Source organism: Ranitomeya imitator, chromosome 3 (genome assembly GCF_032444005.1).
Source record: "Ranitomeya imitator isolate aRanImi1 chromosome 3, aRanImi1.pri, whole genome shotgun sequence".
In the NCBI taxonomy this organism is placed as follows: Eukaryota; Metazoa; Chordata; class Amphibia; order Anura; family Dendrobatidae; genus Ranitomeya; species Ranitomeya imitator.
In genome coordinates, this window is record NC_091284.1 from 824334979 (window position 1) to 824351003 (window position 16025).

Below are 16025 nucleotides of genomic sequence, written 5' to 3' on the forward strand. Positions count from 1 at the left end.
AATTTTCACCCCAAATTTGGGGTGCGTCTTATGGTCCGGTGCGTCTTATAGTCCGAAAAATACGGTAAAAACAGGGAACAGAAACGGATTATTAAAGCCACCTGGAAGGATATTAACAGGACGTCCCATTCTTCGTCCCACATTTGTTCTACAGACGCCATGGCTACCACTGTGGCGATGAGTACAACGGCGAGGAAGCCCTGGAACCGGGAGGAAAAAAAAAAAAAGTTACAAAAGTTTTCAAAAGTTTAGAGGCAAGTCACCTTTACACTCTGCATGGACAGATTCCAGTCCTTTGGGGACCCAACATTACAAGTTACGGACACACATTTATTTTGACGGATATTCACGGACGACAAGACAAGTCCCTTTAAGAGTAATATCCCTTTAAGGATGACAGCTATTGTAGGGAGTACGAACATCACAGTTACTAATGAAGTATCAAAATGGCAGCAAAATGTTTTGGAAATTTCTATGCTAAAAAAATACCTTGTGCAGCCAGTGTAGATTCAACTGCTGTCCGACAGCGATGTGACATAGCGCCAATATCTGCAACGCAAAACACACGCGGTCAGCACTGTGCGCAGACTGCTGCTCCCTGGTGTCAGCCAAGTCAGGCTCTGCGGAGGGGGACCATAGTGTTCTTTTAAAAGGATGTGCAATGGAAAGTCCTCTTCGCATCAATTGAAATAAAAACTGCAGTTCCGCCCTCCCACCTGCTGGAGTGCTGTGTCATTTCTTAGAGGAGTGTAGTACCTTCCTGTGACCTATAGGAGTCCTGTTTCCCATGCAGCACGTTTATAGATGGAGAATTGTTGCGATAAGACAAATTTGCTAGTTATACTTCGTCAGCCCCCCATAAAATATTTTAGGGCATTATAATCACTTCCCACGGATCCACGTGAGGCACTAGTAGTACCGTGAATACCTCGACCTTCGTGTCACCCCGGAGCGCGCCCGGCGGTGGTGTTAAACAGCTGTCTCTGAAGAGCCATTATCCTATGAATATTTATAACTGCAGCTGATGGATCACTGGGACGAGGATTAATCCAGCAGCTGAGGACAACATAATGCAGAGTAATTGCAGGGCAGTACCGCCGGAGCCCAGGAATAGTGAGGTCTTAAAGGGACAGGCTGACATTAAAAAATATATATATCACATGACAATGAGTTACTTTAATTTGTGGACAGTCAGTCATTTATACTAAGACTTAGTAACATAGTAACATAGTAACATAGTTAGTAAGGCCGAAAAAAGACATTTGTCCATCCAGTTCAGCCTATATTCCATCATAATAAATCCCCAGATCTACGTCCTTCTACAGAACCTAATAATTGTATGATACAATATTGTTCTGCTCCAGGAAGACATCCAGGCCTCTCTTGAACCCCTCGACTGAGTTCGCCATCACCACCTCCTCAGGCAAGCAATTCCAGATTCTCACTGCCCTAACAGTAAAGAATCCTCTTCTATGTTGGTGGAAAAACCTTCTCTCCTCCAGACGCAAAGAATGCCCCCTTGTGCCCGTCACCTTCCTTGGTATAAACAGATCCTCAGCGAGATATTTGTATTGTCCCCTTATATACTTATACATGGTTATTAGATCGCCCCTCAGTCGTCTTTTTTCTAGACTAAATAATCCTAATTTCGCTAATCTATCTGGGTATTGTAGTTCTCCCATCCCCTTTATTAATTTTGTTGCCCTCCTTTGTACTCTCTCTAGTTCCATTATATCCTTCCTGAGCACCGGTGCCCAAAACTGGACACAGTACTCCATGTGCGGTCTAACTAGGGATTTGTACAGAGGCAGTATAATGCTCTCATCATGTGTATCCAGACCTCTTTTAATGCACCCCATGATCCTGTTTGCCTTGGCAGCTGCTGCCTGGCACTGGCTGCTCCAGGTAAGTTTATCATTAACTAGGATCCCCAAGTCCTTCTCCCTGTCAGATTTACCCAGTGGTTTCCCGTTCAGTGTGTAATGGTGATATTGATTCCCTCTTCCCATGTGTATAACCTTACATTTATCATTGTTAAACCTCATCTGCCACCTTTCAGCCCAAGTTTCCAACTTATCCAGATCCATCTGTAGCAGAATACTATCTTCTCTTGTATTAACTGCTTTACATAGTTTTGTATCATCTGCAAATATCGATATTTTACTGTGTAAACCTTCTACCAGATCATTAATGAATATGTTGAAGAGAACAGGTCCCAATACTGACCCCTGCGGTACCCCACTGGTCACAGCGACCCAGTTAGAGACTATACCATTTATAACCACCCTCTGCTTTCTATCACTAAGCCAGTTACTAACCCATTTACACACATTTTCCCCCAGACCAAGCATTCTCATTTTGTGTACCAACCTCTTGTGCGGCACGGTATCAAACGCTTTGGAAAAATCGAGATATACCACGTCCAATGACTCACCGTGGTCCAGTCTATAGCTTACCTCTTCATAAAAACTGATTAGATTGGTTTGACAGGAGCGATTTCTCATAAACCCATGCTGATATGGAGTTAAACAGTTATTCTCATTGAGATAATCCAGAATAACATCCCTCAGAAACCCTTCAAATATTTTACCAACAATAGAGGTTAGACTTACTGGCCTATAATTTCCAGGTTCACTTTTAGAGCCCTTTTTGAATATTGGCACCACATTTGCTATGCGCCAGTCCTGCGGAACAGACCCTGTCGCTATAGAGTCACTAAAAATAAGAAATAATGGTTTATCTATTACATTACTTAGTTCTCTTAGTACTCGTGGGTGTATGCCATCCGGACCCGGAGATTTATCTATTTTAATCTTATTTAGCCGGTTTCGCACCTCTTCTTGGGTTAGATTGGTGACCCTTAATATAGGGTTTTCATTGTTTCTTGGGATTTCACCTAGCATTTCATTTTCCACCGTGAATACCGTGGAGAAGAAGGTGTTTAATATGTTAGCTTTTTCCTCGTCATCTACAACCATTCTTTCCTCACTATTTTTTAAGGGGCCTACATTTTCAGTTTTTATTCTTTTACTATTGATATAGTTGAAGAACAGTTTGGGATTAGTTTTACTCTCCTTAGCAATGTGCTTCTCTGTTTCCTTTTTGGCAGCTTTAATTAGTTTTTTAGATAAAGTATTTTTCTCCCTATAGTTTTTTAGAGCTTCAATGGTGCCATCCTGCTTTAGTAGTGCAAATGCTTTCTTTTTACTGTTAATTGCCTGTCTTACTTCTTTGTTTAGCCACATTGGGTTTTTCCTATTTCTAGTCCTTTTATTCCCACAAGGTATAAACCGCTTACACTGCCTATTTAGGATGTTCTTAAACATTTCCCATTTATTATCTGTATTCTCATTTCTGAGGATATTGTCCCAGTCTACCAGATTAAGGGCATCTCTAAGCTGTTCAAACTTTGCCTTCCTAAAGTTCAATGTTTTTGTGACTCCCTGACAAGTCCCCCTAGTGAAAGACAGGTGAAACTGCACAATATTGTGGTCGCTATTTCCTAAATGCCCAACCACCTGCAGATTTGTTATTCTGTCAGGTCTATTAGATAGTATTAGGTCTAAAAGTGCTGCTCCTCTGGTTGGATTCTGCACCAATTGTGAAAGATAATTTTTCTTGGTTATTAGCAGAAACCTGTTGCCTTTATGGGTTTCACAGGTTTCTGTTTCCCAGTTAATATCCGGGTAGTTAAAGTCCCCCATAACCAGGACCTCATTATGGGTTGCAGCTTCATCTATCTGCTTTAGAAGTAGACTTTCCATGCTTTCTGTTATATTTGGGGGTTTGTAACAGACCCCAATGAGAATTTTGTTACCATTTTTCCCTCCATGAATTTCAACCCATATGGACTCGACATCCTCATTCCCTTCGCTAATATCCTCCCTTAAAGTGGACTTTAGACAAGACTTTACATAGAGACAAACCCCTCCTCCTCTCCGATTTTTACGATCCTTTCTAAACAGACTGTAACCCTGTAAGTTAACTGCCCAGTCATAGCTTTCATCTAACCATGTCTCGGTTATTCCCACTATGTCAAAGTTACCTGTAGATATTTCTGCTTCTAGTTCTTCCATCTTGTTTGTCAGGCTTCTGGCGTTTGCGAGCATGCAGTTTAGAGGATTTTGTTTTGTTCCAATCTCCTCACTGTGGATTGTTTTAGAAATGTTCTTACCTCCCTTCTGAGTATGTTTTCCTGGGTCGTCTTTGTTCGAGTCTAATGTTTTTCTTCCCGTCCCCTCTTCTTCTAGTTTAACGCCCTCCTGATGAGTGTAGCGAGTCTTCTGGCGAATGTGTGTTTCCCAGGTTTGTTGAGGTGTAGTCCGTCTCTGGCGAGGAGTCCATCATACCAGTAATTCACACCGTGGTCCAGGAATCCAAATCCTTGTTGTCTGCACCATCGTCTTAGCCAGTTGTTTGCATCAAGGATCCTGTTCCATCTCCTGGTGCCATGCCCGTCTACTGGAAGGATAGAAGAAAAAACTACCTGTGCATCCAGTTCCTTTACTTTCTTCCCAAACTCTTCAAAGTCCTTGCAGATTGTCGGTAGGTCCTTCCTTGCCGTGTCATTGGTGCCAACATGTATCAGAAGAAATGGGTGGACGTCCTTGGAGCTGAAGAGCTTTGGTATCCTATCGGTCACATCCTTGATCATCGCACCTGGAAGGCAGCATACTTCTCTTGCAGTTATGTCCGGTCTGCAGATGGCTGCTTCGGTGCCTCTCAGTAGTGAGTCTCCCACCACCACCACTCTTCGTTGCTTCTTGGCTGTACTTTTTGCTGTCACTTGTTGCTGTGTGCCCTTTTCTTTTTTGCTTGCTGGTATTGCTTCATTCTTAGGTGTGCCATCTTCATCCTCTACAAAGATTTGATATCGGTTCTTCAGTTGTGTGGTTGGTGATTTCTCCATGGACTTCTCTGGGTGCTCAATGTAATCTGTTGTTACTCTCTAGTATCTGCCAAACCAGGCTACTCGTCCTATGGAGCAGCCTAGCCATGACTTTATAAACTCCAGTCACATCAAAAGCTGCATTTAGGAATCTACTGGCATTATGCACTGTCGCAAGACTAAATCTGCACCCCAACAGGGTGGCATGATATTGACAAAGCATTATGGGAGCCTGCAGAATAGTCAATGCAGCTCTGGATGTAACTGTATAGGTTATTCTGTGTTTAGCGGAGGATAAGTGCGGTGACTGACTGCGTCTTACCAGGAGTACAGTGATATATGTGAAGGCAGCAGCAGTGGACACCAGGATAGGAATGGACCAGTCACTCCACCGCCCCGTCCTGTTATATAAAAACCTGGAAAACAAAAACATGACATCTGGTCAGGTGACCTAGAAATCCTCTGAACTCAACTCACCTAAAATGGATTTCTCCTAAGAAGAGCACAACCCTCACCTGTCACTGTTAGAGGGGCAACCTCAGCCAGTGGCACCGCCCTGGGAGCAACCTCAGCCGGTGGCACCGCCATGGGGGCAACCTCAGCCGGTGGCACCGCCATGGGGGCAACCTCAGCCTGTGGCACCGCCATGGGGCAAGCTCAGCCGGTGGCACCGCCATGGGGGCAAGCTCAGCCTCAGGATACTTTTGTTGACACTTGTTTTAAGGGAAATATTGGCAGCAAAGTTAACAAGACAATAGAAAACACCATAATCCTTAATAAAGATAGAAGGAAAAACTAGAGCCACAATAGGCACAGTGAAGGACACCATCTGTGGCAAGTCATTTGCAAGGACAGACATTTGGCTACGACAAATTGGGTCACACGTAACATACGTGGAGAGTAAAGATCTGCTGCTGCAAAATTAGAAATAGGTAGGTGGGAATTTTTTTTGTCCAGATTCTGCATATTGCAGATCTTCACCTTATAAACATACAGGTGAATATTCATAGCATTTTACAGCATTCATATTAGAGGAGTCCAAGTAAAAGGTGACGTACTGTCATTAACTAAGGTTATAACTCTATAAAAAACAGTTGCTTATAAATTAAGTTTCTGCCACTTTTCATGGGACACATCTACTATATAATTGTCTAAGGGTCACTTCCGTCTTTCTGTCCTTCTGTCTGTCTGTCACGGATATTCATTGGTCGCGGCAACTGTCTCTCATGGAAATCCAAGTCGCTGATTGGTTGTGGCAATGGTTGTGGGCGTTTTGCCACGACCAATCAGCGACGGGCACAGTCCGGCAGCAACATGGCCGCTCCTTCCTCCCCTCCAGTCAGCCCTCACACAGGGTTAATGCCAGCGTTACCGGACCGCGGTGTAACGCACTCCGTTACCGCTGCTATTAACCCTGTGTGTCCCCCGACTTTTTACTATTGATGCTGCGCGTATCACCCTCCGACGCACCGACGTCGTGCCCTGTCCTCGGCAGTGCAAGCGGCAGGTTCCGGTGCCAAGGATGCTATGCGAGAAGGACCTGCCATGACGTCAGGGTCATGTGACCCTCAATGTCATCACAGGTCCTGCGCTCATACCAACCCTGGGACCGGAAGCGGCCGCGTGATGGTGAGTATGTTTATTTTTTTATTTTACATCACTGGGCAATATATTACTTGACTGTGCAATATACTACATGGCTGGGCAATATACTATGTGACTGTGCAATATACTATATGGCTGGGCAATATACTACGTACGTGGCTGTGCTATATACTACATACTACGTGGCTGGGCAATATACTACGTACGTGGCTGTGCTATATACTACGTACGTGGCTGTGCTATATACTACATACTACGTGGCTGGGCAATATACTACGTGGCTGGGCAATATACTACGTTGCTGGGCAATATACTACGTGGCTGGGCAATATACTATGTACGTGGCTGTGCTATATACTACATACCACGTGGCTGGGCAATATACCACATGGCTGGGCAATATACTACGTGGCTGGGCAATATACTACGTACGTGGCTGTGCTATATACTACATACTACGTGGCTGGGCAATATACTATGTGGCTGGGCAATATACTACGTGGCTGGGCAATATACTACGTGCGTGGCTGGGCAATATATTGCGTGCGTGGCTGGGCAATATACTACATACTACGTGGCTGGGCAATATACCACGTGGCTGGGCAATATACTACATCACTGGGCAATATACTATGTGACTGGGAAATATACTACGTGACTGGGCAATATCCTACGTCACTGGGCAATATACTACGTGGCCGGGCAATATACTACGTGGCTGTGCTATATACTACGTGGACAAACATATTCTAGAATACCCGATGCGTTAGAATCGGGCCACCATCTAGTTTGAAATATTACTACAAACCAGTAATGGGTTTGATAGCATGCAGTACCAAACTTCACTACTGTTGCATGAAACAGAGGTGTTTTGTTTGTGTTTTTTTTTGTTTATTTTTTTTGAGCAGTGTAAAAAAACAAAAACAAAAAGGGAACACTAAAGTCCCACATCCTAGATATCACTTAATGAAATATTCCAGCTGTAAATGTTTATTCATTACATAGTGGAATGTGTTGAGAGCAATAAAACAGAAAAATGATCAACGTAAATCACAGCTAATATCCCACGGAGGTCTGGAGTTGGAATGATACTGAAAATCAAATTGGAAAATCAAATTGCAGGCTGACCCCACTTCAGTGGAAATGCCTCAAGACAAGGAAATGATGCTCAGTAGTGTGTGTGGCCTCCACGTGCCTGTATGATCTCCCTACAACGCCTGGACATGCTCCTGATGAGGCCTCCTGAGGGATGTCCTCCCAGACCTGGACTAAAACATCCACCAACCCCTGGACAGTCTGTGGTGCAACGGGACGTTGGTGGATGGTGCGAGACATGATGTTCCAGATGTGTTCAATCGGATTCAGGTCTGGGGAACGGGCGGGCCAGTCCATAGCTTCAATGCCTTCATCCTGCAGGAATTGCTGACACACTCCATCCACATGAGATCTGGCATTATCTTGCATTAGGAGGAACCCAGGGCCAACCGCCCCAGCATATGGTCTCACAAGGGGTCAGAGGATCTCATCTCGGTACCTAATAGCAGTCAGGCTACCTCTGGCGAGCACATGGAGGGCTGTGCGGCCCCCAAAGAAATGTCACCCCACACCATTACTGACCCACTGCCAAACCGGTCATGCTGAAGGATGTTGCAGGCAGCAGATCGCTCTCCACGGCGTCTCCAGACTGTCACATGTGCTCAGTGTGAACATGCTTTCATCTGTGAAGAGCACAGGGCGCCAGTGGCGAATTTGCCAATCCTGGTGTTCTGTGGCAAATGCCAAGCGTCCTGCACAATGTTGGGCTGTGAGCACAACCCCCATCTGTGGACATCGAACACTCAGACCATCCTTACGGAGTCGGTTTCTAACCATTTGTGCAGACACATGCACATTTGTGGCCTGCTGGAGGTCATTTTGCAGGGCTCTGGCAGTGCTCCTCCTGTTCCTCCTTGCACAAAGGCTGAGGTAGTGATCCTGCTGCTGGGTTGTTGCCCTCCTACGGCCCCCTCCACATCTCCTGGTGTACTGCCTGTCTCCTGGTAGCGCCTCCAGCCTCTGGACACTATGCTGACAACACAGCAAACCTTGCCACAGCTCGCATTGATGTGCCATCCCGGATGAGCTGCACTACCTGAGCCACTTGTGTGGGTTGTAGAGTCCGTCTCATGCAACCACAAGTGTGAAAGCACACAACCAACATTCAAAAGTGACCAAAACATCAGCCAGAAAGCATTGGTACTGAGATGTGGTCTGTGGTCCCCACCTGCAGAACCACTCCTTTATTGAGGGTGTCTTGATAATTGCCAATAATTTCCATCTGTTTTCTATTCCATTCGCACAACAGCATGTGAAATTGATTGTCAAACAGTGTTGCTTCCTAAGTGGACAGTTTGATTTACTTGGGCGTTATATTCTGTTGTTTAAGTGTCCCCTTTATTTTTTTAAGCAGTGTAGTTACCAATGCAACAGCCCCCCCAGCACTAATTCTGACAAGATTTAATCCAAAGCAAAAATAGTAAATAGTATTATCATGGAACCCTGTGTGATCAACACAAGATAAGATCTGCATGCTATTCTTTTTCCGAGAACTGAGAGTAATGGCCCTTTAAATTAATGTGAAGGTCACAATGGCTGTCCTGGTAAAGTCCACTGCCTTAACCTCAATAGATTAATGACACTTAAAGATGCTCTTATATTGCAGGGGAATGTGTTTAATCCGCCAGTATCCATGTTTATCAGGTCATTCTGTCTTTCTGCTTCTTAACCCTTTAAGTGGATTCTATGCTTTGCACACAGTGACGTATGTGCAATCAGCAAATCATCGCACAGCAGGAGCTGATCACATTCACAGACATAAGGAAGAAATAAGTCAAAGAAGTCAGGAATACGATCGGCTACATATTTCTACATCATGTGCTTGTCCAAAACCCAGCGCCCCATCACCAAGGAAATTATTATTATTATTATTATATTATTATTGCGCCATTTATTCCATAGCGCTTTACATGTGAGGAGGGGTATACAGAAATCAGGAAATCAAGTTATTTACTATAGGACAGAGAAAGCAGGACACTCAGGCTCTCTATGAGTGGGCGGAGGAAGCAGGACTCACATGCTCTTTATGAGTGGGCAGAGGAAGCAGGAGTCATAGGCTCTCTACCTGGGTGGAGGAAGCAGAACTCACAGGCTCTCTGAGTAGGCTGTGTAAGCAGGACTCACAGGCTCTCTCTATGAGTGGGCGGAGGAAGCAGGACTCGCAGGCTCTCTAGGCGTGGGTGGGGGAAGCACTCAGGCTTTCTCTACATGTGGGTGGAGAAAGCAGGTCTCAGGCTTTCTCTATGAGTCGATGAGGAATGCAGGACTCACAGGCTCTTTCTTTGAGTAGTTGAAGGAAGCAGGAGTCACAGGCTCTCTCTACATGTGGGTGGAAGAAGCAGGATTCACAGGCTTTCTGTACGAGTTGGTGGAGGAAGCAGGAGTCACAGGCTCTCTCTATGAGTAGGCAGAGTAAGCAGGACTCACGGGCTCTCTCTATGAATAGGCATTGTTTTCCAAATATTTTATTAACATTTTGAAATATTTGGAAAATTATGGTTTATTCTAGGTATGGTATTTACATACCTATTTTTCTCTTCCTCTCCCAGCACCTCTTCCTCACCCCTCCCTTCCTATTCCCTCCCCAATTTTCCTCAGATATGAAGCATATTACAATCTACTGAAAAATGCTTTGTTAAAGAATTTCAAAATGTTAATAAAATATATGAATAGGCATTGTAAACAGGACTCAGGCTCTCTATGAGTAGGCGGAGGAAGCCGGAGTCACAGGCTTTCTCTACATGTGGGAGGATGAAGCAGGCCTCAGGCTTTCTCTACCAGTGAATGGGGAAAGCAGGACTCACGTGCTTTCTCTATGAGTAGGCGGAGGAAGCAGGACTCACGTGCTTTCTCTATGAGTAGGCGGAGGAAGCAGGACTCACGTGCTTTCTCTATGAGTAGGCGGAGGAAGCAGGACTCACAGGCATTCTCTACATATGGGTGGATGAAGCAGGTCTAAGGCTTTCTCTAAGAGTGGATGGGGAAAGCAGGAGTCACAGGCTCTTTCTATGAGTAGGTGAAGGAAGCAGGAGTCACAGGCTTTCTCTATGTGTGGGCAGAGGAAGCAGTACTCAAGCTCTCTCTACGAGTAGGTGGAGGAAGCAGGAGTCACAGGCTCTCTGTAGGTGGAGGAAGCAGGAGTCACAGGATGCACAAATCTTTCACTAAAATTCACTACATGAAAATCTAGAACACTAGATATACCCGAAGTGAACCCCTTCCTCTTTATACTATGGTACCCTCAGACCGGAGACCTGACAGGCACTTTACCTATACATAGGAATGTTTCCAATTCCTAAAAGCACGGGATTTTTTAACCCCTTTACCCCCAAGGGTGGTTTGCACGTTAATGACCGGGCCAATTTTTACAATTCTGACCACTGTCCCTTTATGAGGTTATAACTCTGGAACGCTTCAACGGATCCCAGTGATTCTGACGTTGTTTTCTCGTGACATATTGTACTTCATGACAGTGGTAAAAATTCTTCGATAGTACCTGCGTTCATTTGTGAAAAAAACGGAAATTTGGCGAAAATTATGAAAATTTCGCAATTTTCCAACTTTGAATTTTTATGCAATTAAATCACAGAGATATGTCACACAAAATACTTAATAAGTAACATTTCCCACATGTCTACTTTACATCAGCACAATTTTGGAACCAAAATTTTTTTTTGTTAGGGAGTTATAAGGGTTAAAAGTTGACCAGCAATTTCTCATTTTTACAACACCATTTTTTTTTAGGGACTACATCTCATTTGAAGTCATTTTGAGGGGTCTATTGTTGTGAATTCTGTGGCAGAGTTCACTCCTGTGGTCACAAGTGGTACTGCAGCTTCTGAGTTTCCTCCCTCAGGTGATCTGGTGAGCTCATTAGCTTCTTCTCTACTTAACTCCACCTGATGCTTTGATCTATGCTTCCTGTCAATGTTTCAGTGTGGGACTTGTTTTTTCCCTGGATCATTCCTGTGGCCTGCTGCTCTGCAAAGCTAAGTTTTGCTTACCGTATATACTCGAGTATAAGCCGAGATTTTCAGCCCAAATTTTTGGGCTGAAAGTGCCCCCCTCGGCTTATACTCGAGTCACGGTAGCGGTGGGGTCGGCAGGTGAGGGGCTGAGGGCGCTGAGGTATACTTACCTAGTCCCAGCGATCCTCGCGCTGTCCCTGCCGTCCCACGGGCTTCGGCGCTGCAGTTTCTTCCTCTCTTCAGCGGTCACGTGGGACCGCTCATTACAGAAATGAATAAGCGGCTCCACCTCCCATAGGGGCGGAGCCGCTTATTCATTTCTCTAATCAGCGGTGCCGGTGACCGCTGATAGAGAAAGAAGCTGCGGCACCGAAGACAGGAGGGGACAGCGCGAGGATCGCCAGGACTAGGTGAGTATGTTATATTCACCTGTCCTCGTTCCAGCCGCCGGGCGCCGATCCATCTTCCCGGCCGGCGCCTCCATCTTCCCGGCGTCTCTGCTCTCTGACTGATCAGGCAGAGGGCGCGATGACGCATACAGTGTGCGCGGCGCCCTCTGCCTGATCAGTCAGAGCAGAGACGCCGGGAAGATGGAGGCGCCGGAACGAGACGCCGGGAGCTGCAATCAAGGGAGGTGAGTATGTGTTTTTTTTTCTTTATTGCGGCAGCGGCGGCACAAATTTATGTGGAACATCTATGGGGCACAGTGAACGGTGCAGAGCACCGTATAAGGCACAGCTAGGGGGCACAATGAACGGTGCAGAGCACCGTATATGGCACATCACAGCTATGGGGCACAGTGAACGGTGCAGAGCACCGTATATGGCACAGCACAGCTATGGGGCACAGTGAACGGTGCAGAGCACCGTATATGGCACAGCACAGCTATGGGGCACAGTGAACGGTGCAGAGCACCGTATATGGCACAGCACAGCTATGGGGCACAGTGAACGGTGCAGAGCACCGTATATGGCACAGCACAGCTATGGGGCACAGTGAACGGTGCAGAGCACCGTATATGGCACAGCACAGCTATGGGGCACAGTGAACGGTGCAGAGCACCGTATATGGCACAGCACAGCTATAGGGCACAGTGAACGGTGCAGAGCACCGTATATGGCACAGCACAGCTATGTATGGGGCACAGTGAACGGTGCAGAGCACCGTATATGGCACATCTATGGGGCACAATGAACGGTGCAGAGCACCGTATATGGCACAGCTAGGGGGCATAATGAACGGTGCAGAGCACTATATGGTTCACACCTATGGGGAAATATGAACGGTGCAGAGCACTATATGGCACAGCTATGGGGAAATAATGATCTATTTTTATTTTTGAAATTCACCGGTAAATGCTGCATTTCCACCCTAGGCTTATACTCGAGTCAATAAGTTTTCCCAGTTTTTTGTGGCAAAATTAGGGGGGTCGGCTTATACTCGGGTCGGCTTATACTCGAGTATATACGGTATGTTATTTTGTTGCTATTTTTCTGTCCAGCTTGCTTTATTGGTTTTTCTCGCCTGCTGGAAGCTCTGAGACGCAGAGGGACCACCTCCGTACTGTTAGTCGGTGCGGAGGGTCTTTTTGGTCCCCTCTGCGTGGTTTTTTATAGGTTTTTGTGCTGACCGCAAAGTTATCTTCCCTTTCCTCGTTCTGTTCAGCTAGTCGGGCCTCACTTTGCTAAATCTGTTTCATCTCTATGTTTGTGTTTTCATCTTACTCACAGTCATTATATGTGGGGGCTGCCTTTTCCTTTGGGGAATTTCTCTGAGGCAAGGTAGGCTTATTTTTCTATCTTCAGGATTAGCTAGTTTCTCAGGCTGTGACGAGGCTCCTAGGTTCTGTCAGGAGCGCTCCACGGCTACCTTTAGTGTGGTTTGATAGGCTTAGGGATTGCGGTCTGCAGAGTTCCCACGTCTCAGAGCTCGTTCTATTATTTTGGGTTATTGTCAGTTCACTGTATGTGCTCTGACCTCCATGTCCATTGTGATTCTGAATTGCCTTTCATAACAGTCTATATGATAGAAAATACCCAAGTGTGACACCATTCTAAAAACTGCACCCCTCATGGTGCTCAAAACCATATTCAAAAAGTTTATTAACCCTTCTGGTGCTTCACAGGAATTTTTGGAATCTTTAAATAAAAATGAACATTTAACTTTTTTTCACAAAAAATTTAATTCAGCTCCAATTTATTTTATTTTACCAAGGGTAAGAGGAGAAAATTGACCCCAAAAGTTGTTGTACAATTTGTCCTGAGTACACCGATACCCCATATGTGGGGGTAAACCACTGTTTGGGCGCATGACAGAGCTCGGAAGCGAAGGAGCGCCATTTGACTTTTCAATGCAAAATTGACTGGAATCGAGATGGGACACCATGTTGCGTTTGGAGAGCCACTGATGTGCCTAAACATTGAAACCCCCCACAAGTGACACCATTTTGGAAAGTAGACCCCCTAAGGAACTTATCTAGAGGTGTGGTGAGCACTTTGACCGACCAAGTGCTTCACAGAAGTTTATAATGCAGAACCGTAAAAATAAAAAATCATTTTTTCACAAAAATTATCTTTTTGCCCCCATTGTTTTATTTTCCCACGGGTAAGAGAAGAAATTGGACCCCAAAAGTTGTTGTCCTATTTGTCCTGAGTACGCTGATACCCCATATGTTGGGGTAAACCCCTGTTTGGGCACACGGGAGAGCTCGGAAGGGAAGGAGCACAGTTTTACTTTTTCAACGCAGAATTGGCTGGAATTGAGATCGGACGCCATGTCGTGTTTGGAGAGCCCCTGATGTTCCTAAACAGTGGAAACCCCCCAATTATAACTGAAAACCTAATCCAAACACACCCCTAACCCTAATCCCAACCCTATTCCCAACTGTAAATGTAATCGAAACCCTAACCCTAACTTTAGCCCCAACCCTAACTGTAGCCCCAGCCCTAACCCTAGCCCTAACCCTAACCCTAGCCCTGGGAAAATGGAAATAAATACATTTTTTTTTATTTTTCCCTAACTAAGGGGGTGATGAAGGGGGGTTTGATTTACTTTTATAGCGAGTTTTTTAGCGGATTTTTATGATCGGCAGCCGTCACACACAAAGACGCTTTTTATTGTAAAAAATATTTTTTGCGTTACCACATTTTGAGAGCTATAATTTTTCCATATTTTGGTCCACAGAGTCATGTGAGGTCTTGTTTCTTGCGGGACGAGTTGACGTTTTTATTGATGACATTTTCGTGCACGTGACATTTTTTGATCGCTTTTTATTCCGATTTTTGTGAGGAAGAATGACCAAAAAACAGCTATTCATGAATTTCTTTTGGGGGAGGCTTTTATACCGTTCTGCGTTTGGTAAAATTCATAAAGCAGTTTTCTTCTTCGGCTCAGTACGATTACAGCGATACCTCATTTATATCTTTTTTTATGTTTTGGCGCTTTTATACAATAAAAACTATTCTACAGAAAAAATTATTTTGGCATCGCTTTATTCTCAGGACTATAACTTTTTTATTTTTTTGCTGATGATGCTGTATGGCGGCTCGTTTTTTGCGGGACAAGATGACGTTTTCAGCGGTACCATGGTTATTTATATGTCTTTTTGATCGCGTGTTATTCCACTTTTTGTTCGGCGGTATGATAATAAAGCGTTTTTTGCCTCGTTTTTTTTTTTTTTCTTACGGTGTTTACTGAAGGGGTTAACTAGTGGGCCAGTTTTATGGGTTGGGTCGTTACGGACGCGGCAATACTAAATATGTGTACTTTTATTGTTTTGTTTATTTAGATGAAGAAATGTATTTATGGGAATAATATATATATATTTTTTTCATTATTTAGGAATATTTTTTTTTTATTTATTTATTTATTTATTTTTTTTTTATTATTTTTTTTTACACATTTGGAAATTTTTTTTTTTACTTTTTTATTTTGTCCCAGGGGGGGACATCACAGATCGGTGATCTGACAGTTTGCACAGCACTCCTGATAGTTACTAACATAGGACGAGCTCTGAGACGTGGGAACTCTGCTGACCGCAATCCCTAATCCTATCATACCACACTAGAGGTAGCCGTGGATTGCGCCTAACGCTCCCTATGCAACTCGGCACAGCCTGAGAAACTAGCTAGCCCTGAAGATAGAAAAATAAGCCTACCTTGCCTCAGAGAAATTCCCCAAAGGAAAAGGCAGCCCCCCACATATAATGACTGTGAGTTAAGATGAAAATACAAACACAGAGATGAAAGAGATTTTAGCAAAGTGAGGCCCGACTTACTGAATAGACTGAGGATAGTAAAGATAGCTTTGCGGTCAGCACAAAAACCTACAAACAACCACGCAGAGGGGCAAAAAGACCCTCCGCACCGACTAACGGTACGGAGGTGCTCCCTCTGCGTCTCAGAGCTTCCAGCAAGCAAGAAAAACCAATATAGCAAGCTGGACAGAAAATATAGCAAACAAAAGTAACA

General features: G+C 44.7%; 1 protein-coding gene across 3 annotated transcripts in view; it reads right to left on the minus strand.

Annotated features, from left to right (window-relative positions):
* LOC138671321 (glycerophosphodiester phosphodiesterase domain-containing protein 5-like) overlaps positions 1 to 16025 on the minus strand; it is a 223757-nt gene that overhangs the window by 32576 nt on the left and 175156 nt on the right. For all 3 annotated transcript variants that reach the window (XM_069759409.1, XM_069759408.1, XM_069759410.1), the window contains exons 4-6: positions 5211 to 5304; positions 490 to 549; positions 102 to 200 (exon numbers count right to left, since the gene is read on the minus strand). In XM_069759409.1, coding sequence (XP_069615510.1) covers positions 102 to 200; positions 490 to 549; positions 5211 to 5304 — 253 coding nt within the window. The remainder of the gene's footprint in view (positions 1 to 101; positions 201 to 489; positions 550 to 5210; positions 5305 to 16025) is intronic.